At 38.0% G+C, this 27,473-nt stretch overlaps 2 protein-coding genes across 10 annotated transcripts; one reads left to right on the top strand and one right to left on the bottom strand.

Moving 5' to 3' along the window:
* Nucleotides 1-499: 499 nt before the first annotated feature.
* LOC134224741 (uncharacterized) lies at nt 500-19,443 on the bottom strand. 7 transcript variants are annotated; one of them, XM_062704276.1, is made up of 9 exons: nt 19,253-19,443; nt 19,099-19,189; nt 17,848-17,988; nt 3,393-3,615; nt 3,187-3,324; nt 1,930-3,093; nt 1,722-1,862; nt 725-1,645; nt 500-658 (listed from the first exon to the last, which is right to left on the bottom strand). In XM_062704276.1, the coding sequence occupies exons 3-8, from the start codon at nt 17,957-17,959 to the stop codon at nt 1,528-1,530; spliced, it is 1,896 nt and encodes a 631-aa protein (XP_062560260.1). In that variant the 5' UTR covers nt 17,960-17,988; nt 19,099-19,189; nt 19,253-19,443; the 3' UTR covers nt 500-658; nt 725-1,527. The 7 variants fall into 7 exon arrangements, with proteins under 7 accessions (XP_062560260.1, XP_062560257.1, XP_062560258.1 ...); XM_062704273.1 differs by having other exon boundaries at nt 17,848-17,972; XM_062704274.1 differs by having other exon boundaries at nt 17,848-17,972; nt 19,099-19,186.
* Nucleotides 19,444-21,935: 2,492 nt separating this feature from the next.
* Nucleotides 21,936-26,481, top strand: LOC134220200 (surfeit locus protein 6 homolog). Of its 3 annotated transcripts, XM_062699182.1 has the most exons (5): nt 21,936-21,990; nt 22,055-22,230; nt 22,315-22,465; nt 22,529-23,085; nt 26,210-26,481. In XM_062699182.1, exons 1-5 carry the CDS (start codon nt 21,951-21,953, stop codon nt 26,429-26,431), a joined length of 1,146 nt encoding a protein of 381 aa, XP_062555166.1. In that variant the 5' UTR covers nt 21,936-21,950; the 3' UTR covers nt 26,432-26,481. The 3 variants fall into 3 exon arrangements, with proteins under 3 accessions (XP_062555166.1, XP_062555167.1, XP_062555168.1); XM_062699183.1 differs by lacking the exon at nt 21,936-21,990 and having other exon boundaries at nt 22,088-22,230; nt 22,298-22,465; XM_062699184.1 differs by lacking the exon at nt 21,936-21,990 and having other exon boundaries at nt 22,170-22,258.
* The last annotated feature ends 992 nt before the right edge of the window (nt 26,482-27,473 follow it).

Genomic DNA, 27,473 nt, shown 5'->3' with positions numbered 1-27,473 from the left:
AGAATAAAAAGTTCCATTGATACTATCTAGTAGAGAGTAGAAAAATCAATTCACTGTCGATTCAAAAGTCACCCATTATCTACTTCTAAAATGAAAAGTTCGAACTTCCGAAATTAATTGTAGAGCTGTGAAATTGAAATCATGCCACACAATCCGAAAACACGTTTTCAATACAGAGAGGCAAAAATTTGGCATTGCTTTGCTTTATCCCAATGTATTTTCTACAATTATAATAAATAATTATTGTTATAATTTCATAATGTTCTTTATTCTTTATTTCCAACTTAAATTTATTACTTCATTGGGTTAGATTAATCTTGAATAATTGTGGATCCAGACATTTAATTGTTCTTATCTTGAATCCATCATATGTTGTCTATGGGGTACGATTATTTAATCATTTAATATATCGGCTAGATAGGGACGAATCATTATTTTGTTCTGGAATAAAAATTCAATAAACATTTTGGTCAGATACTGCAGCCGATTTTCACTCCACTGTAACACGGACCGACCGCAATAGCGTTGCCCCACAACACTAGAAGAGTCGCACAGATCCCGGAGTCTTACTGTGGCTCGCCACCATCTCATCATGTGGTCCCGTTTCTTTTTGCAATCGCAATCCACATTGTTTGACGACATCCTTCCGTCAACATTCCTAAAAACATGTTTATCTATCAGCAATAGAAAAGCTAACATATAGGAATCTCGGTATCGAACTTACATTTATTATTCTTCCCATGGAACTGGTATCGCCTGCCTTGGTGTAGGGTCCCGCGGAATACACTTTGTTGGTTGAATTTCGTCTGCTCCGTCATTCAGTCCAAAACTGTCACATCGCTGTCTGTTCGGAAATCAATTTATTCTGATAAAGTTGGTACAATCAACGTCACTATCGCACACATATTTCGGTTGACTTTAACACTATTCGCCAGCCTGGGATGTTTGCTTGTCACTTCTTTCCAAAGGTGTGCTGATCACGGCTGGTATTAACATAGGAGCGAAAGAAACATTTGCTGCTCCGAACTATTACTAGCACTATTATTTAAAAAAGTTAGATTTGAAACGTTTTGTTATTTGCAAACTAATTTGCGAAACCAAAATGAACTGATTTGCGAAGTATTTTTGTTTGTTTTGATTTCGCTCTGACAGATTCTTTCTGCAGATTTTCCCATTAGAAATCTTGTTGGAAAGAAAAAGAATAGAGAAATGTCAAAAACTACTCGCGTGCACGCTGCGTTCCTGTGGGGAAAAGCGGTGACTTTGCGGTAACTTTCGCCGCAAATGAGACGCGAGTCGACGCCGCGTTAACGCAAGTGCGTGTGCATGATTCTATGTGATGTTGGGTACTTCCTGCCGCAAATGCGTGGACGCCGCGTGCACGCAAGTTCAAAACCGCTACGTGGACATCGGCCCTTAATAATACAAAATTATGAATGAATAATAAAAGGGATGTCATTGTATAGAATTAATATAAACGTTTATGATAATATTTATTTACATTACACAAAATCTGACCCTGCAGAATTATTCAGGTAAGTTTGTTAAATGGAGATCATCATTATCCCCATAACAACGACGTTTAAAATCCGCAATACTTTTGGGCAAATGAGTATGATCCACCCGTACTGATTGCATTGTGTTACTACAAGGAAGACAAACGATAAATATAAAAATACCTATACTAGCTATAACTTAACAAAGATTCCAAATAAACTTACCTTGTTTTGCTCAGTATGACACGTCCATTTTCTACTGTCATTGTTAACGAGTACAATTTGGACAACCCGAATAGGTTATCATGTTCGGTAGTGTTGATATTGAAAAGAGTCAGAACTTGTTCTTGGTCATTTTGTAGGAACCTTAAAATAAATTATGAAATACATAAATTGTCTTCGCATTATCTTTCCTACTATTTCGCATGCATACCTTGCTAAAAGTTCATTCGCACTGGAAATAATAGAAAATCCAGGCCTTTCATCGCGTATTCTTCGACAACCTGCTCTGATTTCACGAATATCAGTGAAAATGTCTTGAGACGAAAAGAAATTGTTGGACTCTTCAGTGTTAATATCAATCCGGTTGGTCGGTTGATATCCCGCGGATAAAACCACTGATTTTTGCTGATTTAATGGTAGATCCTCCGAAGAGCCAGGCGAATATTTTAAGCTACCTTGGGAGTGCTGCGAGGGTTCTCCCACATCATTGGCTTCGTAACTCGATAATTTACGAATTACATTATCATCTGTGGACATTAATGTGTCATCATCCTGGATATCGTCTTGCTGTTTTATTTGAGGAAGCGATGGTTTCATGACACGAGTTTTGTTTGCTCGTTTAAAATCATTTTTCGAAGCGAAATTGACCATTCCTTCATTTCCGGGCCAATCCGTAAGTTCATCGTCGCCTTCGTGGTCAGACTCATTCGTATTGACAGCCTCCGAATCACTTGAACTTAGAGAACTTGAACTCAATAATTCACTTATATTGCAACTCATCCGGTCATCGAACTGCATTTGCATTATATCCTGCTTCCGACAGTGTTTTACTTTGTGGGATTTAGAAGTGCGTTTGCTTTTTATGCGGCGTATCTGAACGTCACAGACAGGTTCAAAGCTTTGCGTCTTTAGTTTAGTCGATTGTACCGTCGGTGGCGGATCAGTAATTTCGCTTGTTTTCAATGTTTGATCTGGCACATTAGTAGGGAACGTTTGCATGCTTTTAGAATTGATCTCATTTTCATCCGAACAGCACATTGCATCAACTCTACTGCCGTTCGATTCAAATAGAGGTTCGCCAATTACATCAACCTTTCTATTAGGCGGAGTCGAGAACTGGAAACAAAGTTTCAAATTTTTGTCGGATGTTTGTGACATTTTTTCGATCTTAGATATAATACTCCTGTTCAGTGTTACACCGGATGAGAACGATGATGCTCTGTTACGAGGTTTTCCCTCGAGGTACGACGAAGACTTTGGAGAGAATAAATCTCTTTGCCTCGGGACACTGCTCGAGTGCTGTTTGTATGCATCATAGTCGAAATATCGATCACGATGGCCTCTTTTTCTTTTTCCACAGAAAAAAAGGCTGCTTCTGAAATTGGATAAACGACATTGGTGTATTTTTCATCTATTTCGATGATCTTTTATAGTATTGTTATAGAAAATGTTTCGAGAATTAACATACCTAAGTGTTTCGTGATTGAAAGCTCGTTTTTTAACTATCGCGGGAAATATGGAACTGTTTGGTACGGATGTCGACGACAAAGGTGGATCATATCCTACTGCCATCCTTTTGAATTTCCTCTTCCGGCGGATGTTTGGTCTGGGGAAATAAATGATTATTACGAATATAAAATAAACTGTCTGTATTTTATGCCTTGAATTATTTACCTCGCTGGACTGAAGTTTTCGTTGAATGAGTCCGATTCAAAATTTCCTGGCATATGATGGGTTTGACGTGATCGAAATGCGAATGCTAAAGCATGACGGTCATCAGAATCGCTCTGAATGTGATTATTGGCTCCGCTGAGCTGGGGAGAATTTTGGCTAGTATTGATTTCCAACTGGTCGGCTGGGCTACTGGAACTATCCTCGGTAGGCTGAGGAGCACAAGCTGCAAGAATATTGAACGTCAAAGAATCAGCAACAATCGGCAAAGAGCACAGCGACAAAAAGGGACTGAAAATTAGAGATGGGCCGAACAATGGTAAAATTGTTATTTTGCCGAATACATACCATGACCTGCCCTAATACCGCGCATCGCCTAATGCCGTGGTTTTCATCAAAAATCAGAACCTGGCTACCATGGACATCACATTATATTATGTTTGAACATTTCACCAAATAATGTGATGTCCATGATAGCCAGGTTCAGATTTTTTTATGAAAACCACGGTATTAGGCGATGCGCGGAATTAGGGCAGGTCACGGTATTAATTTCACTGGACAGTAAATCCGTAAATCGCTATATTCATCCGAACAATGTCGAATTTGTAAAATAACTCTAAAATTTATTTAAAACATTGTTTACTGATTACTGAAACAAATGTTTGAATATTATGCAGTGATATTTGTGTAATGTCATCCCTCACAGTGTGAAGCCTAATGTCGTTTTCGGTTTTAAACCTGGGTCAGGTCCGACCCCGACTCTGAATAACCGAACGAAAAACGAATCGGGATCGAGTCAGTATGATGGTGTTAGTGAAACTCGAGCCCTAATCAGAACATCCAAAAAAGGTAATCTCCCGTCTTTCTCCTGTTCACAAGTGAACCGGATAACCCTGTGTGCACTGTTAATGGTTTCTAGGATTGATGGGAGTGCGTCTTTCTTGACGATGCTGAAGATATCATCTACATATCTCCACCATCTTTCGGGAATAGCCTCTTTTTCCTTCAAATCCTTCTCGAGGTTCGCCATGAACAGCTCACACAAGAAAGGGGGCAGGGGGTTACCCATAGGTACTCCTTTTGTCTGTTTGTAAAATTCTCCTCTAAATGTGAAATAATTTTCTTCTATGCAAAGTCTTGTCAATTTTAAATATGTACGTACTTTCGTCTTCCAGGTTGCGTCTGTTTTTTGTCTTAGTAACCAATCTTCTAACAAGGTAATAGCTTCTTTCACTGGGATACTGGGGAACAGTGCAGCCACATCAAAAGAAACCATTATCTCGTCTTCTCCAATATCACCAGAATTTTGTAATTGTTCAACTGTTTTGTGTTTTGTACTTGTCTAGTGTCTGTTTTCGTGTCTATGTAAAGTGTTTGAAATTCTTTGACTAACCATTTTGCTATTTTATGAGTTGGAGATCCTTCGGCAGATATTATTTCTCTGATTTCGTTTCCTGGTTTGTGAATTTTGGGTAGTCCTTCAATTCTAGGTAAAGTTGGGTTAGAAATTTTAAGTCGGGACAAATTTTCAAATATAGGTTTACAATCTTTGATGGTTTTATCTACTTTTTCACAATATCTGCTAAAGAATCTTTTCTTTGTTTCCTGAAGGGACCATTGTTAAGTTTTTCAATCATTAGGTTATCGTAACTAATTTTATCTAAAATGACAATTGAATTGCCCCTGGGACGGGACTTGCAAAGAGGAAAAAATGTAACTTCAGCTGCTGCCAGTCAACTGCTGTCACGAACTGTCAGGTGCAGCCAGCAGCTTTTTGTGTGAAAGTATTGTGGTATCCCAAATAAAATATTCCGCATGAATATTGTTTTACGAAGACTTTTTTACTTAAACAAGTATTTCAAATCATCCTTTTAGCTTATTATTAATCAGTTATAAACGTGTGTTTTGTTCCCGGTATAAAAATCCTTATGAAAATGAATTTACTAATTCGTGAATTGGATACACTTTTATTGTGCTCAGAAGAGTCCATCCGGAGCTTAGGTGAAACAGTCAAGGAAACAGTTGAAACTCGATGGTCAACTGTGAGGAAAAGAAGAACAAGTGTCAAAACAAGGGAAAAGAAGCTGTCTTTGCCGGTCTCAATTGCCCTTGTCGGCTTTTGTGTAGAAAACTGGTTTATAAATAAATACAATAAATTTGTTGATGGCAATATAGATGCCACTGCCTTATACATGGCTAATGCAACGTACACACCAGTCAAGCAGTTTGACGAACATTGACTCCGCCCCCAAGAAAACGCTTCGGTTGCTGCTTTGTTTGAACGTGTGTGAAGTTGTTCGAACAACCATTTGACAGTTGGCGGCTCGGTTGAAAAAAATTAAAACGGTTTGATTTTGGTTTGAGTTGTCGGGGGTGGAGCCAAGGTTCGCCGAACATGTTTGAGCATTTGTAGTGAAGTTGCACAAACCCCCATATATTTTTTGATGGTTGGTGCTCGAGTTGGTGCTTCGGTCGTTCGTGTGTGATATTGTTGGTCGAATAAATTGATTGTTCGTGTCGCTGTTGATAAAACTTGATGAATGTTTGAATAAACGGGAGGTGGAGTCAATGTTGGTCGAACTGCTTGACCGTGTGTACGTTCCATAATGCCAGGGTTAATACATTATGCTTATATTCTTCAAATCCGTAATCTTAACGATCAGAATAAATAAAATTATGGTATGAACATTTTGGTATAAACAACTTCATAGCGGCAGATACTCTGGTACGTTTTTTTTCCATTGATAGAGCAATTATACCTAAAGTATATGTTTGAATACACAACGTAATCTATATATATAAAAATGAAATGGTCTGTGTTCGTATCCGCTTAACTCGAAAACGGCTGGATGGATTTCCTTCATTTCTTCAGCAGTTATGTTCGTTACCGTTTCCGACGGGTTTATATGATATTTCCTTATGTGGAAAATACGAGTAAGGTTGTGCAAATCGTCATATACTAAAATTAAGATTCGTATGAAAATTTGACATGGACTTTTTCGCCTACTATGCAGAACAACGTCTGCCGGGTCGACTAGTAGTGAATAAATAGCAGCTACCTTCTCGTCACTGCATTTTATAAATCAGACTTTCAAAAAAAAATTCAACCCTTATTTTGTTTATAATGGAGCTACCATCTGAGGTAATCAGCGAAAAATATGTCGATATCTGAATGCGATTCACCATCAGAGAAACTTGAAGACAGCACACAATTAAAATAATCCATTTTTGCGAGGAAGACAGCAACAAAATTGATAAATTTAACAAATGAGACAAATAAAATCAAATAAGGGTTGCTGACGTTTAATCATCTTTCTCTTTCAAGCGCATAGGAAAGATAGGATTTGTTTTCATCGGGAAACGTTTCCCGATGAAAACAAATCCTATCCTTCCTTTGCGCTTGAAAGAGAAAGATGATTAAACGTCAGCAAGCTCTATACCCATCCGTGTCTTTTACGTTTTCATTTTCCTTTAGCGTAAACATAAACACCAGTTTGACAGTTTGTGTTCGAATGTATTGGTGAACCTAGGTTGGATCTTGACAAATCGGCAGAGCGAACCTCATTCATTTTTGGTGCGGATTGCGATCCTGAACGAATAATCGAACGTTTTGACGGCTGTTAGAGCAGATCTGGAGCAGAACTAGGTTCGACCCAGCAATAACCGAAAACGACATAATAGATGGATATTTCAGTTTTCCAAATGTCTTTTTGATCTGTAAAAATAATGCAAACCAAATACACGCAAGCGCATGCACAGGAAATACACCGGCGTGTAATGATATGTAATAAATGTAATATGTAACAGATCAAACTGACATTTGGAAAACTCAAATATCCATCTATTAGTGGCACCCACTGAATGGATTTTATTTGATTGTTAAAAATTGTAAAAAATAAAAGAGCAGATTTTTTGCCAACTGTGTAGGACATCTCTGATTAGCCGGACGAAAGCACTATGGGGAAAGTGGTGGCCAAAAATAGAAACATTGACTTGCTTTGAATGACTTGTCTTGTATATCATTTAATAGACAGATAGTTCAAACCTAGATTCCCAAATGTTCAGCCCTCTGCGATGAAAACTCATTGTGCCACAGACATCAGGCTTAAGAAAATTGTAGAAATACATTTCAAACAAATTTCTCAGTCCAATTTGGGGAAATAATACACCGTTGGAAAGATAATTGTCTAAACTTTAAAATGGGTATGTTGTTGAGCTCACACGCGTGAAATAAGTAATTATTGAAAATAAATATGTTTTTTGCCTAAGTTGGACTATATCTAGCAAGCAGGGCCGAGCTGTCTCAAGATACACTATTTCAGCATCACGAATGCAGCGATGTACTACTTATGTTTTATTTCAATGTCAAAGTAATGAGCATTATTTCGATCGTAAAAGAACCTTTTTCCACTTTAAGTCAACTTTAATGGCTGTATTATTTGCAACCATATATAGCTCCATGGTTACTTGGGACAGAGCTAGTGCTTTAAAGCAGCTGGGGTATGGATGGCTCTACAGGCTATTCACAATACCACCAAGCGCTATCAACGCCAAATCAAAAGGATGACAGTGACGTCTTTTCAGTGACAACAACTCCTATACAACTTTATTATCAGAACAACAAGAAAAGTATTTTGTGGCATAATTTAACACCTCAAAGCATTTGGTTCTGTAGGCCAATTATGCTGGAGTTTATCAAAGAATCAAAAGAAATGGTACTTAACACCAAGAGACATACTGTTTAGTGCCGTCATACGCATATGTGTCCCATGTTTGCTGGGATTTCCTATGTACATGGGACAATTATGCGTATAACGGCAGTATATTGAAAATCAAATAAGTGAGCTTGTCCCAGTAAAAATCCAATTATCGAGTGGAGAATTTGTTTTGGTTGATTTTATTTTCGTTATGAGTATGATCGACGGCAAAGTTCTAAATTATGTAACCGATACTTCTTCCATGTCCAACTGTCCAATTTGTGGAGCTACTCCAAATGTAATGAGTGATATAGAGGTAATACTTTTTTTTTAATTCAATTTTAAGTACCATAAAGATAACATTGTTTTAATTTACTATACAGAAGCTTGAAGCAGGATACGAATCGAACGAAAATGCTCTTCATTACGGCATATCTCCACTGCACGCTTGGATGTGACTTTTTTGAGTGTTTATTGCATATTTCCTACAGGATAGAAATTAAAAAGTGGAAGATCACGAAGGATTTAAAGGCCAAATTTCTTAGCTTAGCTTAGCTTAGCTTAGAGCTTAGACTGACTGTACATATCAATGGTTGCTACTCCGTGATTGATCAGAGCTGGTGCGAATTGCACTTCGATCCAAGTGAATAGTGGTTGGGATTTACCGTCTATTCTCGAAGTGCACGTTCCAGCAGCTCCCAAATATTGATCAATAACGGCGCCGGCCAAGTCCTTACAGTCAGTTGGGATAGGAAGGGAATGTTAGTGTGTGATTATTGTTGCTACTAGAGACCGAGAATACCTCTGCATCTCCACAATAACCACGGGAAGGAAGTTGTGTTAGTTGGATGGGGTAATCAGATACATAGATCGGGATTCACCATGGAAAGCGATGTGACCTATGCAACTTCTATTTTACTAATTAGTATAATATTATTATTGATATCTACGATTAATACGGATATTTTTATATGGAATATAGTATTAGCATTTCTTATGTTTAAGAATAGGTGTTCAATTGTTTATCCATCGCGAGAATGAATAATTAATCGCTCAAAGTGAGCGATCATTCATTTGAATTTGTACTAAAACGCCAATGAAGAGGCTACAATGTAACAATGAATGGTTAAAATTGTTAACCATAAAAATCCTGATCAGTATCAAATCAGTATTACATTACAAAGAGGTTTGATGCAAAAACTCAACAGATATATTTTTTTCTAGACCAACATTTGAGAATGGGGCAACAGCCAATATACTCCTTCCGATTCCTCGTCTACATACAAAGCTATATACATAGACGAAGAACGGGAAAGAATAATTCCTGGGTGTTACACCCTTTTCAAATGTTTGTCTAGATTTGTGTCTTCACGAACATAATTAACATCAACTGTTATACAAGTGTATCTACAATTTAGACAATCAAAAGTCCATTACTGTATTTCAAACCAAAACGTTTCGATACTCCAGAACACAGTCATAACTGTAGCAAGGGCGATTCTATGTAATATTTCTGGTGTACAAAATAGCCAATATACTTACAGCCATTTTTAACGGTCTCTTTAATTCATAGATTGCAATCGTACTTTATCTATACGTTTTTGTGATCCTTTTTATAGAAATATATTTAAACACCCAAAAAATATCAGCGTTATGTATAGATTCAAAAGTAGTCATCCAGCCATTCAGAACGGAATTACTAAAAATTTTCATAATTACTATTTAGACTACTGTTTCCGCCTTCGCTGTATATTGAAATGATGTAAAAGTATTGAGAGATATCGAGTTGGAGAAGAAAAACCGTGGAATTAGGATCCATTTAAATTATTTAGAGACTTCGGAGGGGAGAGATGTCTTTTCCATCCTAGAAATAAAATATATATGTATGTCAAATAATACCAGAGATAAGGAGGAGGTGGTTGATGGTTGAATTCCCTGAAAAACTCTAGTGTTCCCTTGGAGCCCACAATTTTGATTGGTTAAAATACTCTGATTTATAAATAGTTTGCCAAAGTTTAATCAGGATCTAATTGAAATAACTGCAGACATTCCTTAAAACGCTGTCGGCAAAATGTCTTTCCTTCTTATTTTGATAGTATTGTGCCATGGAATTCTGTCCAGGACGTACTTAGTCTCCAGGCTTTCGAAGTATGCAGGGGCTCCGCTCAAGAACTGGGTTGAGAGTAGAAAAACATTCCAATCTTCAACACTTAGCACCACCAATAAGCTTATTATTCCCACGTAAGTTGTGTAGTAGATTTATCAAAGAAGAAAAAAAAAGATGAACTCTCTTAACCGAGAACGATAACAACGTCTTTCTGAAGCATAATTATGACAATTTTTAATGTTCAACATGTTCGTCCCTGATTTCTTTTAATTTCATTAACATGGACAAAATCCCATTGTTAAAAAGTGTATAAGTGTATAAAATATTTGAAGAATTCTAGATTCTTTGATACCAGACACAAGATGGTTGACTCAGGTTCAAGCCGCAGACAATGACCGATATTAATTTAAGAAATAGGTATTATGACAAACTTACCGGAAGTATTCTTGATAAGCCAGGACTTATTACCAATATGACTGAGTTAAAAGGTACCAAACCCGATTGAACCGCAATCATCCCAGCATCAACGAGCCTTTCTTCTAACAGAGGCTGCCGGGGGAACCGATGGTAAACGGTGTTGAAATAACTTGTTGGAATGTTTCAGATCAAGGGGTTTTCTCACTGTGATAGACCTCCTTGTCGGAACATGGCACCAGTACCTGTAGGTTTTAATTCAGCGCTTTCGTTGGTCGGCTGGTCGTTCATCTGTTTCAGAAAGCGAAATTTCTTCTCCAATTTCTAGAATTTTCACCCTGAAAAAAGGAATAAAACCTGTCAAGCGCAGAACAAACACGTCTTGCTTACTCAAGGCCTACTCGGCTCCTCCTGAAGGATTTAAAGGCCAAATTTCTTGATCGAAAAAAAAACTCGTTACTGAAAAAATGTACGAAGCATTCGGAGTACGAGTTGATCAACCCAGGGCAGGTGGATCAGGGACCAGCACAACAGAAAACGTGTGTCGAAAAGCATTTTCAAATCCTGAATTACTTTCAAAGTTTTGGACATCGACGAAGATCTTATTGTTAGATTTCGTAATATTTTAATAGTAATCAATTGCCAAGAAGCGATCAATCCTAAAAAAATTGATGACTATTGTAAAGAAACATATCCTTCCCCTCGGATATGTTACCTTGCCGCGGTGGGTCGGCTTACACCATTAGCACTGATATGGCAACCAAAGACATATCCTGTCATGGTGGTATCACATGTTGACTATTTTTGTTTGGTGTCGCGTTACATATCTGGCATTGACGCACTAATTTACGGCATTTGCATGTGATCCAACGGATCTCGTGTCGTGGAGCCTTGAATGGTAGTGCAGTGAGGCAGAGGCCTTTTTCATCAGTGATAATGATGTGAGTTCTCTTCTTTGCGGCAATACTTTTCTGATGCGTTCCCTGTGACGATGAGTCGTAGCCACGCTTACATTTAGCTAGCTAGGCATTTATTGAAAAACAAAATATTCAAGAAATTCGCAGGGAATCGACTGCTGGATTCACTGAGTAGTAGTTTTTTCAAAACTAGGAACGTGGTGCCAGTTTTATTTTGTTATGCCTCACTTCGAAAAGCAATAATAAAAAATACCACACATTATAATAGTGCTGTCCAATGAGCAGCTCGAAGTAGCTCGAAGTTGTTCCCGTCCTGCCCGTTCTTTTTTGTCAACAAATGGGCATGAGCAGGACAGGGAGAAACTTCGAGCTACTTCGAGCTCTCATTGGACAGCACTAATGATGGTATATGAACAATCTTATGACGGGTTCATTCTCGATAATTTTTACTAATAGTAGGGAATAGGTGTGATGAAGCTTTACTTTGCCACCGAAAAGTGAATCCTATAGCTGACTCATAACTGATCATTAGTACATGATAGATAATGACAGTTAGTTTGGAAACGATCAAGCTACTTATTAGAACATAATAATAGTAATACCTTGACAAAGGAATAACAATAAAATAGACTAAATGCACGAACAGTTTCCACTTTTTACAAGACATAACTTACATTGTGTTTAATAGTATTGACACAGGATGAACCAATAACTTAGGCAAACAAAGTAATTCAAGAAACGCATACTTCATACCTTATGACCATAAAGACAAGAATGACATCGTACAGATCAAACTATATGATTCGGCAATTGAGCCTCCAAAATAAACGAAAGATTAAAAAAAATCTATGTGATTAGGAATGAGATAATGGGAGAGAGTATCTATTAGAGTTGTAAATGTAATGTCTTTTGAGCCAGTTCAACAGTGTCTTAATGGACGACATGATCCTTGTACGACTGGAAAACTGCTTAAAAAGTTATTAACATGTCTTTTTTATAAATCGGGGATTAACAATTTCTTATATTGATAAAAAAAAACTTCCGGCCATTGGCGTAAATAAGGGGGGGCTAAGCCCTCCCTAGAAAAAAATTAGCCCCCCCTAGGATTTGATAAGTTACAGTTAGTAGTTAAGTTACAGTAGTAGTTAGCAGTGATATCAGTTTTCAACATATAGCATAATGAATTACCGAAAAAGTTTGAAGACTAAAGAGTTGTCTCTCATATTCACTCTATCATACTTAATGAAATGAGTGGAAGAAAAATTGGCTTGTTTCTGAATTCTGAGAAAGATTCCCATCAGCATCCGAGAAGGATTCTCATCAGAATCCGAGAAGAATTCTCACTTCAATCTCTAAAGAATTCTTTTCGGATTCATCGAAGTATTCCAATCGTAATCCAGAAGAATTCCTACTGGATTCTTTCCAGTATTGTTAAACAATACCCTTGGGAATCTGTGAAAAGTACCCTTTAAAATTCATGGAGGATTTCCTTTAGAATCTCTTGTTGATTTGCTCCGGAACATCTCCAGATTCATTTTAAGATTGGTTTAGGAATTCCTTGACAAATCAGAATCCTTCGGCGATTTGCTTCGTAATCCTTTGAAGATTTAATTCGGAGTCTCTCGACGTTTTGCAAATGATCTGCGTTGGGATCTCTAGACGATAAGGAATCCGGCTGACGATTAACTTCGGAATCCCGCGGATTGGATTGCTTCAGAATCATTCGACGTTTCGTTTCGGAATACATTGACGGTTTGCTTCAGAATTTTTCATAGATTTTGCTCAGAGTCGCTTAACAATTTTTTTGGAACCATTCGACGATTTGCTCCGAAATCCTTTGATTATTTGCATCGGAATCCTTTAACGATTTGCTTCAACATTCTTGGAGGATTCCCTTCGGGATCGCTGGAGGATTCTTTTCGAAATAACTGAAGGATTGATTCGGAGTCGCTCGACGATTTGCTTCGAAGTTCTTCGACGGATAGCTTCGGAATCCTTCGACGATATGCGTCTTCATCCCTGGAACATGGCTCATCAAATACCTGGAACCATCATATTGGAAATCCTGGAGGGTTTTCGACGAAATCACTGGAATATTCCCCTTCAAATTCACGAAATATTCCCGTCGATATTCCTGGAGGGTGACGGATCCCTGGTACATTCTCGTCGGAATCCTTGAAATTATTCCGTTGGAATTCCTGAAATATTCCCTTCGAAATCTCTGGTGGATTCCCTTCATGATCCCTGGAGGCTCCCATCGGTATTCTGGTCGAAATATCTAGAGATGCCCGTCAGAGTCCCTAGAACATTCCAGTCAGGATCACTAAAGGATTCTCATCAGAATTCTTGGAAGATTCTCGGCGGAATCCATGGAAAGTTGCACTATTATTTTTTTTTCGTTTGAGATAGATAGAATATTTATGAAGTATGCAAACATATCCACTGCCTGACGCTAGTCGAGTACAATTAAACATAGACTGTGAGTTGTTGCTCACACGTGCACACGTGCACGTGCTTGAGAAAAGAGAATAATATGAATGAGTGTGATGGATCCGCAATTGCCCTAGGTGGTTGGACATTTGCATTTGTCACATTACCGCTGATAACTTTATGAGATGTTAAAATGTTCGAGAATTTTCAAAAAGAGGGTCAATTTCGAGAAAAAATATAAAGGGGCTATAGCCCCCCCTAGGCATCGGAGGTAGTTACGCCAATGATGAGACCTCTTCGACTATTTCCGACTACGTAAATCCCTCTGATTCAGTTGCAACAGCGTCTTCTTGGACGACATGTTCCGTGTACGGCTGGCAAACTGCTTCGAATGGAATTATGCTACGGTATCATCAAAGGCCTGGTGCAGAGGTTTCTACTCTATTCAGAGTCCCGCCAGTAAAACTTCCCAAAAAAAAAAGTATTGTAAAGAAACATATCGACGATATATTAAATTGTATGATTGGTATAAAATTCCAGCAACAGTGCATAAAGTACTCGCTCACGCTGGAAGCATAATAATCCATTCACCGGCTCCTCTTGGCATGTTAGCTGAAGAAGCAGCAGAATGCCAACATAAACTATTAAAGAAATGTCGTACCCATCATGCTAGGAAAAGGTCACGAGTTGATAATCTACATGACGTTTTATTCGAGCTATGAACTCATCTTATTCTTTGATAAGTTCAATAAATCTAGAAAGCAGAATGCGAAAGAAGGTACACTAAGGAAAATCGACACATACTTTATGGCAAAAATCCATGTATTTTGAAATATGCATATCATTTGTCGGCACATACTCAATGGCATACAAATTCACACATGGATACTATGACCCACATCACATGGATAGTATGTGTGAACACTCATGCAATGCATGTGGGCGCATGAAATATATGTGTCGAAACTATGGAATCCATTTCGCTACCCCCATTGCAAAAATCCATGTGTGAACTCATGAATATAATGCGGAGTTTTTTGTGAGTGTATCACTTGAATATCCAGATGTTGAAAAATCACTTTTAGTATTCAAAGATTTTGACAGCTCTAAAAATGTAAACACCGAAGCCAATGCACTAGACGAACTAATGGATGATGTTGACCAACTTGATGATGATTTTGCTCTTGATGAAAATGCAGAAAATGAGTAGAATTGCTACTGAGTAGAATACTCTTATACAACATAATTTAAAAATGGGGAAGGGGTCAAATCTTGGCTAGAAGGGGGGGGGGGCTTCCACCTCAACCTCTCCTATTTATTCTTATACATAGTAACCTGATTCCAGGTTTGATTTGCATTTAAACGACCCCTAAAATTAAAAACAATCATTCAAGATTATTGTTTAGGAATACGCAGCTCATTACTGGGTTAAATACTAGTTACACCCTCCGGATGCGATGAAAATACATAAATATGATTAATTGTATGCTAATCTTACTAGAATACTATAAAAAAATGAAAAACCAAAAAAATATTTTTGGCCACCACTTTGTTTGGGGCCGCCCCATAGTGCGAAAGATACTATACTCCATTGCACAGTGACGTCACGCACGACTTTTGACAGGTACTGGTCCTGTTGTTTACAGACGACTTTATTTTAACTTTGAGATACTTCTATCATTCTTTGAATTTTCTGATCGATAATTACCTAAACTTATTCATAATTAGCAATATTTGAATGCGGAGTGTACGGAATGTCTTCAACATCGTGAAATATGCAGATTTAATTTGAATCAAAAAAATTCTAAGTCCGAAACGTAAACAACAGGACCAGTACCTGTCAAAATAGTGAGGTTAGGTTTGCCGCGCGCAATGACCTATTGAATTGGATCAAGAAGCATATATTGAAGTCGTGTTAGTGAAGTTCATTATGGCTAGCTTGTTGAAGCTTGTTTATAGCAAGAATTGCAACGAAGAATTAATCATGGAATTGGAATACAATACAGTGATGCGGACTGGGAAGCTGATCTGGACGAAAGAAAGTCAACTAGCGGATACCTTTTCAAGCTGCAAGGCAGAGCGATTTCCCGGTGCTGTGAACGGCTACCAACCATCGCTCTATCTACATGTAAAGCTGAGTATATGGCCCTATCTGCAGCTGTTCAGGAAGCATCGTGGTGAAAAGGATTGATGTTGCAGTTCCATGTAGGTCCAATCAACATTGTAAGCTTATGTTACGGATCATGTACACCTCCGGTGGTGCAAAGGGCCGACTTGAAAGATCTCCATCCTGAGCGTTGCCCGGCTATCGCTTTAACCTGTTGCCAGGTTAGATTTCGGTCGACTTCTTTTATTTCTTTATTGAGGCTTCGCCGCCATGATCCTCTGAGTCTGCCTCTGCTGCGAGGTCCCGCTGGGTTCCAGTCTAATGCTTGTTTACAGATTTCGTTTCCGCCACTGCGTAGAGTGTGGCCGACCCAGACCCACTTCCGATCCCGAATTTCTGTTGCTATCGGCCTCTGGTGACAACGACGATGGAGCTCGTTGTTTGAGATCCAGTTGTGAGACCACCAGGCCCGAATTTTATACCGCAGGCATCTGTTAATGAACACATGCAGCCGTTGAGTGCTCTCCACTGATACACACCATGTTTCGCTAGCGTATAACAGCACAGATGTCACGTTAGAGTTGAAAATTCGTATTTTGGTGCGTTCACTTATCTGCCTGTTTTCCATATATTTCTTAAACTCGCAAAGGCAGCCCTGGCTTTCTTGATCCGTGCACCTATGTCGATCTTGGTACCGCCGTCTGACGCCATTTGGCTACCAAGATATTGGAAGCTTTCAACATTCTCCACTGGTTGCCCGGCTACTGTGAAACTGGAAGGAGTCACCGTGTTTACATCCAACGATTTGGTTTTGTTGACGTTGATGACTAAACCTGCCGAAGAGGAGCGCTCGGTAAGGTCGTTGAGCTTACTCTGCATATCAGAGCGCCGTTGCGCGAGGAGTGCAACGTCATCAGCCAATTCGAAGTCGTTTAGGTGCTCCATGGTTATAGGCTGCCATAACAGCCCGCGGTTTGGTTCACGGTCAATCGCATCTACCAGAATCTCATCGATTACGGTGATAGGATACATCCTTGCCTCACACCAGCTACGACCCGGATAGGGTCGGACAGGACCCCATTGTGCAGCACTCTACACAAAAAGGCCTCGTACTGTGCCTCGATGAGGCTGATGATTTTCTCAGGAACCCCCTTGCGTCTCAGGGCGCCCCACATATTTGCGTGATTGAGACGGTCGAAAGCTTTTTCGTAGTCAATGAATACCAAGTAAAGGAACTCTTGGAATTCGTTGACCTGCTCCAGAATGATGCGGAGCGTGACAATATGGTCCACACAGGATCTTCCGGCACGGAATCCGGCTTGCTGCCGCCGGAGAGTCGCATCGATCTTCTCCTGAATCCGGGCTAGGATAATTTTGCACAGAACTTTGAGAACGGTACACAGCAACATAATGCCTCGCCAGTTATCACATACAGACAGGTCACCCTTTTTGGGCACCTTCACTAAGATACCTTGCATCCAGTCCACCGGGAAAGCTGCGGTGTCCCAGATATTACGAAATAAACGATGCAGTAGTTGAGCGGATGTCATGGGGTCAGCTTTGAACATCTCGGCTGATATGCGGTCGACCCCTTATGGTTCGTGATAAAATTTTCATTCTTTTTCGATTAAGTGATGGAATTAAATGGGATGGTACTACCTAATTCGTCCTAGGACAAATAAACGCAGTGTAAGGAGGTATCTCTTGAACGTCAGAACCTTCGCTAAGTGCACCCGGTGCACTGTCCCATTGCATACTAAGTTGTAACCTGATTATAGTAACTTACGCAAATTTCCAGTTGACCGTGTTCTTCTACGCATTCCCCATCGATGCTTGGTTTCGCCACAACGGGATGTTTCCTCAAGTGCAAGTGTCAAATCATGTGAGAATTGTTCCATTATATTATGGTATCTACAAAAAAAGAAGGTTAACACGTAGGTATTTGATATAATAAATATACGAGAAAGGCAAAAATGAAATCGCATTGCGTATTATATCAAAGGAAGAATTCAAATGTCGTATTGCATTTTATCAATATGTGCCTAATAGCCAATTCAGATTACACCATCACTTGTTCATAATTTATCATAATCACTGGTTCTCGTAAGAATAATAAACACAATTACAATTACAATATCGTGTTAAAATAGAGAAAGAAAATTTAGTGTATGGAGAATGGCGTCAAGTTATTATGATTCCAGTTGAAAATCGAATTTCGAAATCGCGAAAACCGATTTTATTCGCGTTAAACTTATAGCGCATCATTGCGCAACTGGTACACATTGTTCGCAACCAGATGCGCTATACAGCGCACCAGATGCGCAATAATGAAACTTGCAACTAATAGGAGAAAAGTTTATTGTCGTGAGTTCAAAAATTCGGATTTGAGCTGCACATATAATATTATTTATCATGATATTTATTATCATAAATGGCGTAATCTGAATACGCTTTACAAGGTTATTCATAATAGCCTATTCAGATTACGCCATATATCATAATAAACATCGTGTTGAAGTGGAGAAAGAAAATTGAATGTATGGGGATTTGTATCAAGTTACTCTTTATCGTTATATTTATTAAAATAAATGGCGTAATCTGAATAGGCTTTTTACGAGCTACCGTGTCTTGATATGATTATTTTCATTGAACATTAAATTGTGGCATCAATTTACTATATATCGAGCTATATTGCCTGACATAACTCGTAGTCTTATAGTAGTTATACATTTATTTAAAAGATATTTTAGTTACAAGATAAAGATTGTCGCTGACCGGAACTTCTTTTGCTGGCGAGGATGCTCAATGTCAATGAAGAAAAAATACATATGATTTGACAGTTCGGTACCCAACATGTTTCGGACAGCAGAACAAAGGGAACCGAAGCGACAATCTATATCTTGTAACTAAAATATCCTTTATTTATTTAGATTTAGGTCGTTAAGAAACTAGCGCCAATCTGCAATAGTGGCGGGTATAGAACTAAGTATTAATATCGATCTATCGTATTTTTTTTTTTTGTAAAATAAGGTCTTACCGTAAATCTGAGCTTTGCAAAGTATATTCACATCACTGAAAACATTTCCTTTACTTTCAGTATATCTAGGTATTTCATTCAATCTGTACTACTATAAAAACATGATTTAATCCGTAAACTTCATCCATTATGTACCGTTTGACCCGATACATACCACGATTAGTATTTAAGAAATTACCGGAACTGTGAATTGAAGCTATATTGTAGAACACTATTTATCAAGGGACATTTTTAACCAATTTACGAATTTTAATTTTTGAATGTACTATTGAAATTGGAAAAAATTGTTTCAACTTGTTTACTGTTTGGTTAGATGGATTCGATGGATTCAGAATTTTTGACACGACATGGACCATGGTTTTACATATAGGGTATCCACAAATTGGTGTGCCGTCAGGGGTGTCAGTTGAATTATGAACATTTTCTTGCACTCTGCACGCTTACTTCAGTTCACCCAAATATGGGTGAAGAGTACTGTATATAGTACAATATATTGTCGGCGTTAGAATTCGGAAGTCGGGACTTCCGAACCGAACTTTCTTCCGAAGTTTTATTTGAAAAAACAAATTGATGCGTTGTTTAGCGCATCTGTAGGCGAATCCAGCGCACTACTTCCGAAGTTGGCAAAGTTGCCTGTATCTGGAGAAAAATCCAACTTCGGTATAAAAAGCGGTAAAAATTTATTCCGGATAGACAATATCCAGCTTTTTACGCTAACCATAAATCAACTATGGTAATTCAGTTTTGACACATGCCGTGAACTGATATTATAGCGCAATCAAAGTAGCATTGAAGGCATTCTCAACAACTGACATGTCAAAAATTTTCGCTTTGAGATTCAAAACAGATAGGATCTAAACATATTAATTCTTTTAAGATTCATTTATATAATTTTAGGTATTTCCAGGCTAATTACTCCGGTATGGTCCGCTGTTCTTCTCAATTAGACTTCATAAGAATTCAAAATTGTCAGCTTTAGTTCCTTTCTTTTGACCTGGATTTAGACTATTTGGGTGGACGATTCAAATGAGAATAGCTGTCATATCACTTTGCTCTTAGGATATGCTCAATAATTAAACACCTTCCTTTGCCTCTCGCTTTTTTATAAAATTAGCTTAGGCATTAGGATTAACGTCTAGATACAAAGTTATCATTAATGTTGACAAAGTCCAATGTACGGTGACGGTTAAGTCAGTGCCAATTCAAAGATGCGGATGGTATTGATTGGCGATTGATTGATTAGATAGGATTGGTGGTATCGAAGGACATACATCAGTAACTGAACTATCAGAGCGGATCCAAATAATTCCAAAAATATTTTGGCAAAAGGTTTTAGAATCGGTTTTGGAAGTACTGGAAATAATGCGGATTCTGAACTTCGCATAAGTATAAGCGTGGATTGTCTAATACAACTAATAGTTTACACATGAAAATGAACAGATAAGGATGCTTTTAATCGGGAACTGTCTTTGAATATAGAAAGTGAAGCCCGAATAACAATGCGGTATTTCGTTTGGGTAATCTGGTTGTGGGTTAATATATAACATCAAGCTTCTGCTCCTACATTCCCTCCTCCTCGGCCAATCCGGCTTCAAAATACTCCAATTTAATTTTCTTTGCCATGCTCTGTATGTAAGGGACATCTAAACAGCCAAGACGTAGCTTTGTAAATGATGAATGAAAAGTTCCGAAAAAGGCTTTTCCAACTGGGTTTGTCCTGTTCTGAGTGCATGCCCATCTAAAATAAAAAGGAAGTATTAAAAACGAAGGAAAACATCTTAAACCATGATGAAGATTATTGGGTTTTCAAAACAATGCCAAAATTCTGACGTGTCAGTTTTTTAGCAAGTCTCCTAAGGCTACTAGGATTGCAAATACCATAAAATCTGTACACGGTATGTGTCAAAATCAACTATGGTAATTGTCCGTGGCTATAATAAAAAGCTGGATAATAGACTCTGATAGCGGGAATCGATTTAGTGTACACGCTTACATGTGATTAACGAGTGATATGGGTTATATCTGGGTAGATTTCAGTAACAAAAATCGATCAACCCGAAATGAAAGTGAGTGTGAGAAAAAGAAGCGGGCAAATCAGAGCAAGATTACCGGTAGTGAGTTTAAGGCTCTGTCTCATTTGGAGAATTAAACCGAAATTAAACTTAAAAGTGACATTTCAATAATTACCAAATAACCCTGCTCGCAGAGCAAGATTACTTTTGACAGATATCGAATCATTTCGCATCGATGTCTTATTGGAATTGCTGGGTAGCACCAGCCTTTCTTATGATTGGGTTATTTGCTAATTTTCGAACTGTCACTTTTAAGTTTAATTTTCCAAATGAGACAGAGCCTAAGGGTCTGTCTCAATTAGATAATTAAACTGAAATTAAACTTAAAAGTGACATTTCAATAATTATCAAATAACCCTGCTCGCAGAGCAAGATTACTTTTGACAGATATCGAATCATTTTCTATCGATGTCCTATTGGAATTGCTGGGTAGCACCAGCCATTCTTGTAACGGGGTGATTTTTTAATTTTCGAACTGTCACTTTTAAGTTTAATTCTCCAAATGAGACAGACCTAAGCCGTTTGGCAGCGCAGTATCATTACTTGACACTTTACCGGTCGCTACTAAACGCGCTGCTATAACAGTAGCGCGACTGATAGGTGACTAAATTTGGTAGCGTGATAAGAGCGCTGCTATTTGATGAACTGTCAACTGTCAAACGTCACCGGTACGGAATACAGCAACCAAATTGAGAACCGAAAATAGTGACCGATACGGAAACGAGTGACGAAACTAAAATGAAAGCGCTGCGCGGGTGATTAAAATGCTCGCGACCGATAATGATGCTCTCACAATCTACGCACATAACTCTTCAAATTGGTGAAATCGGCAATAACTAAAATATCTTTTGTCCAAAATTTAATTGATTGAACTTAATTTTCAGTTGTTTGCACTTCATTTTGGGTAGATGAGTTTAACCGTGTACAATTTAAAATTGGTACTTTTTTTATTCATAAATGTGTTTTTAAGATTCACCGTGTTTTTGAAAAATATCCGTGTTTGTTTACTTCGGAATCGCTAGCTGCCCGCTACTACCACGTGTTATTAGTTGAAAATACAGTAATTGAGCCTCTCAGATTATTTAATTGTAATTTGTAATTTATTTATTGTCTTAACGGAAGCCTAGGTTACCCCATATTTTAGGTCAAGGAAGATACATTAGTATTGAAAAACGGTCGGAATATAATTGTTAAGATGACGATGAAAAAGGATGAGCTGATTCAACGGCTACGAGATGTTAATAACAGATACATGTATCTACTGGAAGCCTTTCAAATTCCTAGCAAAAACTCAGGTAAAGTAACAACAAATCAAACCAAATTAGTAGGAATACAAAAATGTATTTGCAAATTTTTAGAAGACATCGTTTGCAGTGAATTCCTTCTAGACGATGAATCGAGTGGCAATGTCCCAAGATCGTTTTCAACAATGCTCAACGAAGACACCGCAGCACAGCGAGAGGCTCGATTAGAAGTCATGCAAAATAAAATCAGCGCTAAATACCTGCATCGAAAAAGGAAGCAACCCACCGAAGGCAAAGCCGCACGAAAGCAGTTGCTAAAGAGAAAGAACGTCGCCAAATCTCTTCGAAAAGCTCAAGAAATAGAACAACGAGTGCACAAATTCAAAGAAGAAAAAGAAGCGAAACCCAACCTACAGCAGACCATCAAAAAATCTGCCGCAGATACAACGTTCAACGCGATGGGTAAAATTGTATTTTCAAAAATACAATTCGACGAAAATGACGTCTCTCGTAAAGGAAACGAAACGGACGTGAAGAAATTACTTCGGAAAGCGCTGAACGAGAAGAAGGAAATGAACGAGCTGAAACAGTCTGGAGAAACGGAGAAATATGCCGAGGTCAAGAACAAAAAGGCATGGGATCGTGCCACTGCCAAAACAATGGGTCACAAGGTAAGTCGACTATCGACAAAAAAAAACCCAGATTAATCCACCTAGCGTTGGTGGTGCCTTTCTCGCATTTAGTTAAGACGCCAACCTTATATGGGGTTTATATGGTCCGATGTACCATTTTCTCATAACTTTGAAACGCAATGACCGATCGTTATAAAATTCAATAGTGATCAACAAGGCTTTGTCCCCTGTCGAATGAAACTTGTTGCGAGAAAATCGGTTAAAGATTACTATACGAAAAGTTGTCTAATGTTTTTTAAAGCTTCTGTGCACACACATACACACGGACAGACAGACATGTGCTCAGCTCGTCGAGCTGAGTCGATTGGTATATAATACTATGGGTCTCAGAGGCTTCTATAAAAAGTTCGTTTTCGGAGTGAAATGATAGCCTTTCGGTACAACTTAGTTGTACGAGAAAGGCAAAAAGATAATCCTGAACAAAATATGACCAGAACACTCCGATATAGGGAGCTGATGTAGAGATGTAGAAAGCGAAAATATATGTAGGGGTGTTCGGGGCAATATGGGCCACCTAAGGAAATCGTTCCGAAAAGCGCTGAAAAGCTAAAAACAAACATCATTCAAATGTAGTTGACTTATACTAGAGAATGTTACCTTTCATATTACATCGATGAATGACGAAAAATGCGTTTGGAAGTTGTTGGAATGCACTTTTGAAAATGTATTGATTTCAATGTTTGTTCGCGACTATACGGGGCAATATGAGCCACCATTTGGGGCATCCAAAACGTTTATTTAGGCGAAAAAAGTATCGTTATATGGAAGAATATGATATTCCTACAACAGTTTAGAGTATTCCATACCAAATAAAATAATAAACCGCACAACAGCGGACTGAATCGATTTGCCACTATTCACCGTTTGATCCGCCACATTTTAATTAGTCAATGGTCATTTTTTCTGTTTCGATCTCAGTAATGCGCTGTTATATTTTTTCCGTAACGAATCTCACATATGAAAATATTCTTGTATTCGACTACTGAAATTTAAATTCGCATTTTAAGGCCTGATATCTTGCTCTGTGCCCTCTGGCCCTCCTTGGCCGTGCGGTAAGACGCGCGGCTACAAAGCAAGACCATGTTGTGGGTGGCTGGGTTCGATTCCCGGTGCCGGTCTAGACAATTTTCGGCTTGGAAATTGTCTCGACTTCCCTGGGCATAAAAGTATCATCGTGTTAGCCTCATGGTATACGAATGCAAAAATGGTAACTTGGCTTAGAAACCTCGCAGTTAATAACTGTGGAAGTGCTTAAGTGTGAACACTAAGCTGCGTGGGGATGTAATGCCAATAAGAAGAAGATCTTGCTCTGTGCAGGTATGTCCATATTGCTCCATAGAGACTGGTTTTGGTAAAAAAAAAGTTTTATGATAAATTTAGATTTATATCAATACAAACACATGTGTACAATATTCAATTTCAATATATCTTTTGATTGTGGTGTATTTTTTACCTGTATTTTAATCAGTTTTGTGTCAAAACCTTATTTATAAACTTCAAATCTTATAATAATTTTGCCTATGCAGCAAACATTTACATTTTCATGTTTGAATTGAATTTTAATGCGGTTTTTACGTTGAGGCATATGTGGAGCACCCTCTTAAAGATCATATAACTCGTACTTGATAAAACTTGTCAATAAGCTTAAAATGAAAGTGGCTCATATTGCCCCGTATGTTTATATTGCCCCTACTGCCCCTAGATAGAAGGGACTGAGCGAACCATCGACATAGGGAGATAATAATAAACCAACTTTTTGTACATACAAACCATACGGATCCCAAGACGAATCGATTAGGGGGAAAATTTTGCAAATAGGTTAACCCACTCGTGAGTTAATTCGTCAGGATAGGAATAGATTCTAATTTTTATTTTTATAGATAAATAGAAGATATAATAGAGCAGTTATTATTGGCATTCATATAAGTAATCATTTCAATATGATTCTTCCTTTATTTGCACATAGGCTGTTCTTTCAGTTTAGATGGCTTAATTTTTCATTCGGTTATTTTGCATTCTCACTAAAGCAAATTTCGGTGTTATGCTATCGTAGTTTCTACTTTCGTGGAAATATTCGAGAATCTAACTCTGATTACAAAAATAGCCTCGTATTCTCGGAAATATCAGAGCATGCAAGGCAAATGATTCTTGTCATATTGTGTTCAGGTTCTGACAAAGGTTTGTTGCAAGGTGCGTTTGTCCGTAACAAACTCTGTTGATGACAAAGGGTATATTGTTAGGCGTTGCTCGAATATTGATTCCCTGCTTCTTTTTGCCTTTCTCGTACAACGAAGTTGTACTGAAAGGCTATCATTTCACTCCAAAAACGAGCTTTCTATAGAAGCCTCGGAGACTTAGTGTTATATACCAAACGACTCAGCTCGAAGAGCTGTACAAATGTCCGTCTGTCCGTGTGTATGTATGTGTGTATGTGTGTGCACAAAATCTAAGAAAAACATTAGACAACTTTTCATATAGTAATCCTTAACCGATTTTCTCGCAAAAAGTTTCATACAACAGGGGGTAAAGCCTAATTGATCACTATTGAATTTTATATCGGTCGACTGTTTCTTTTAAAAGTTATAAAGAAAATGGTACATCGAACCATATCAACGCCATATAAGGTTGGTGTCTTGGCTAAATGCGAGAAAGGCAGTATCTCCACTCGGTGAATTAAGTTGGGTTTTTTATTCCTTTCTTTATTTGGTAGGCACTCTGTGTTTCTTATTCGCGATACTTAGCCATGATCTACTGTAGTATTCTGCGTTACGAAATTTTCTGTATATGTCAGCTCCGTAGCGGAATCATTCCGTAACCATTCCGCGTCCTATCTAGTTGCACAATACTTTTCAGCAGCGTACTAGCCTTAAATTCCAAAATCCGCGTAAAAAAAAGTCCCGTAAAAAGCGACCCCTGTGTAAAGTATGCCTTTGCTTGCAGAATACGAATGCGCAAGTGATTCATTCTTTCGAAGTACACATTTACCCAAAATGGGGAAAACATCTGCGTTTGCCTATTATAGTTTTTCTCTTGTATAATACGGGGAATTTCTGTCCCATCGTCTTCAATAATTTTTACATTTTCGTTCTATTTCCATTTTCAGATAAAAGATGATTTGGGACTGCTTTCAAAAAAACTTCATAAGCGCAAACAGCAAATTGCAAAGTCTAAGCAAGAATGGGCACAACGTAAAGAAAAAATTGAACACACGAAGAATGCAAAACAGAAGAAGCGAACGGAGAATATCAAAGAACGTGCGGATAAGAAGAAAAACAAGAAAATGCAGAAACTTGCGAAAAAAGGCAGAATTATTCCAGGGTTTTAGTAAATAAATTTGGTTATTAAAAATAAATGATCTAATGTTTCAGTTCTGTATTTTAAGCCTAATTTTCAATCGACAATACCAAAACCATTATTTATCTAAAAAAGTGGTGAAATTTCATGCATATTTTCTGGTAAGTATTTATATCATTTGTGATCAGCGACAGTGAAAACTGAAAAATTTGTTAATGATCATTTCTCATCAACCTCATTTCTGAACATGATTTTTTAATTGTATTGTATGGTGGGGAGCCTATAGAAGATATTTTATTGTCGGCGTAGCACCAAGTTAGAATTCGGAAGTCGGGACTTCCGAACCGAACTTTCTTCCGAAGTTTTATTTGAAAAAACAAATTGATGCGTTGTTTAGCGCATCTGTAGGCGAATCCAGCGCACTACTTCCGAAGTTGGCAAAGTTGCCTGTATCTGGAGAAAAATCCAACTTCGGTATAAAAAGCGGTAAAAATTTATTCCGGATAGACAATAGTTACAAAATGAAGATTGTCGCTGTCCGGAACATCTTTTGTTGGAGAGGATAGGGTGCTAAATGTCATTGAAGGAAAAATACATACGATTTGACAGTTCGGTACCCAACATATTTCGGACAGCAGAACTACACTCAGGAAAATCGACACATACTTTATGGCAAAAATCCATGTATTTTGAAATATGCATATCATGAGTCGGCACATACTTAATTGCATATAAATTCACACATGGATACTATGACCCTATATATATATATATACTATGACTATACTATGGTTAGTATGTGTGAACACTCATGCAATGCATGTGGGCGCATGGAATATATATGTCAAAACTAAGGAATCCATTTTGCTACCCCCATTGCAAAAATCCATGTGTGAACTCATGAATATAATGCGGAGTTTTTTGTGAGTGTAAGGGAACCGAAACGATAATCTGTATCTTGTAACTGTTACACCCTCCGAGTGCAAGAAAACAATCTCAAGTGGGTTGGTGAACGAACTCAACTAAAAGTATATTTTACATTAATAATTAAACATATAAACAATACAATAAAC

Source organism: Armigeres subalbatus, chromosome 3 (assembly GCF_024139115.2).
Source record: "Armigeres subalbatus isolate Guangzhou_Male chromosome 3, GZ_Asu_2, whole genome shotgun sequence".
In the NCBI taxonomy this organism is placed as follows: domain Eukaryota; kingdom Metazoa; phylum Arthropoda; class Insecta; order Diptera; family Culicidae; genus Armigeres; species Armigeres subalbatus.
This window is presented reverse-complemented; position numbering and strand designations above follow the sequence as displayed.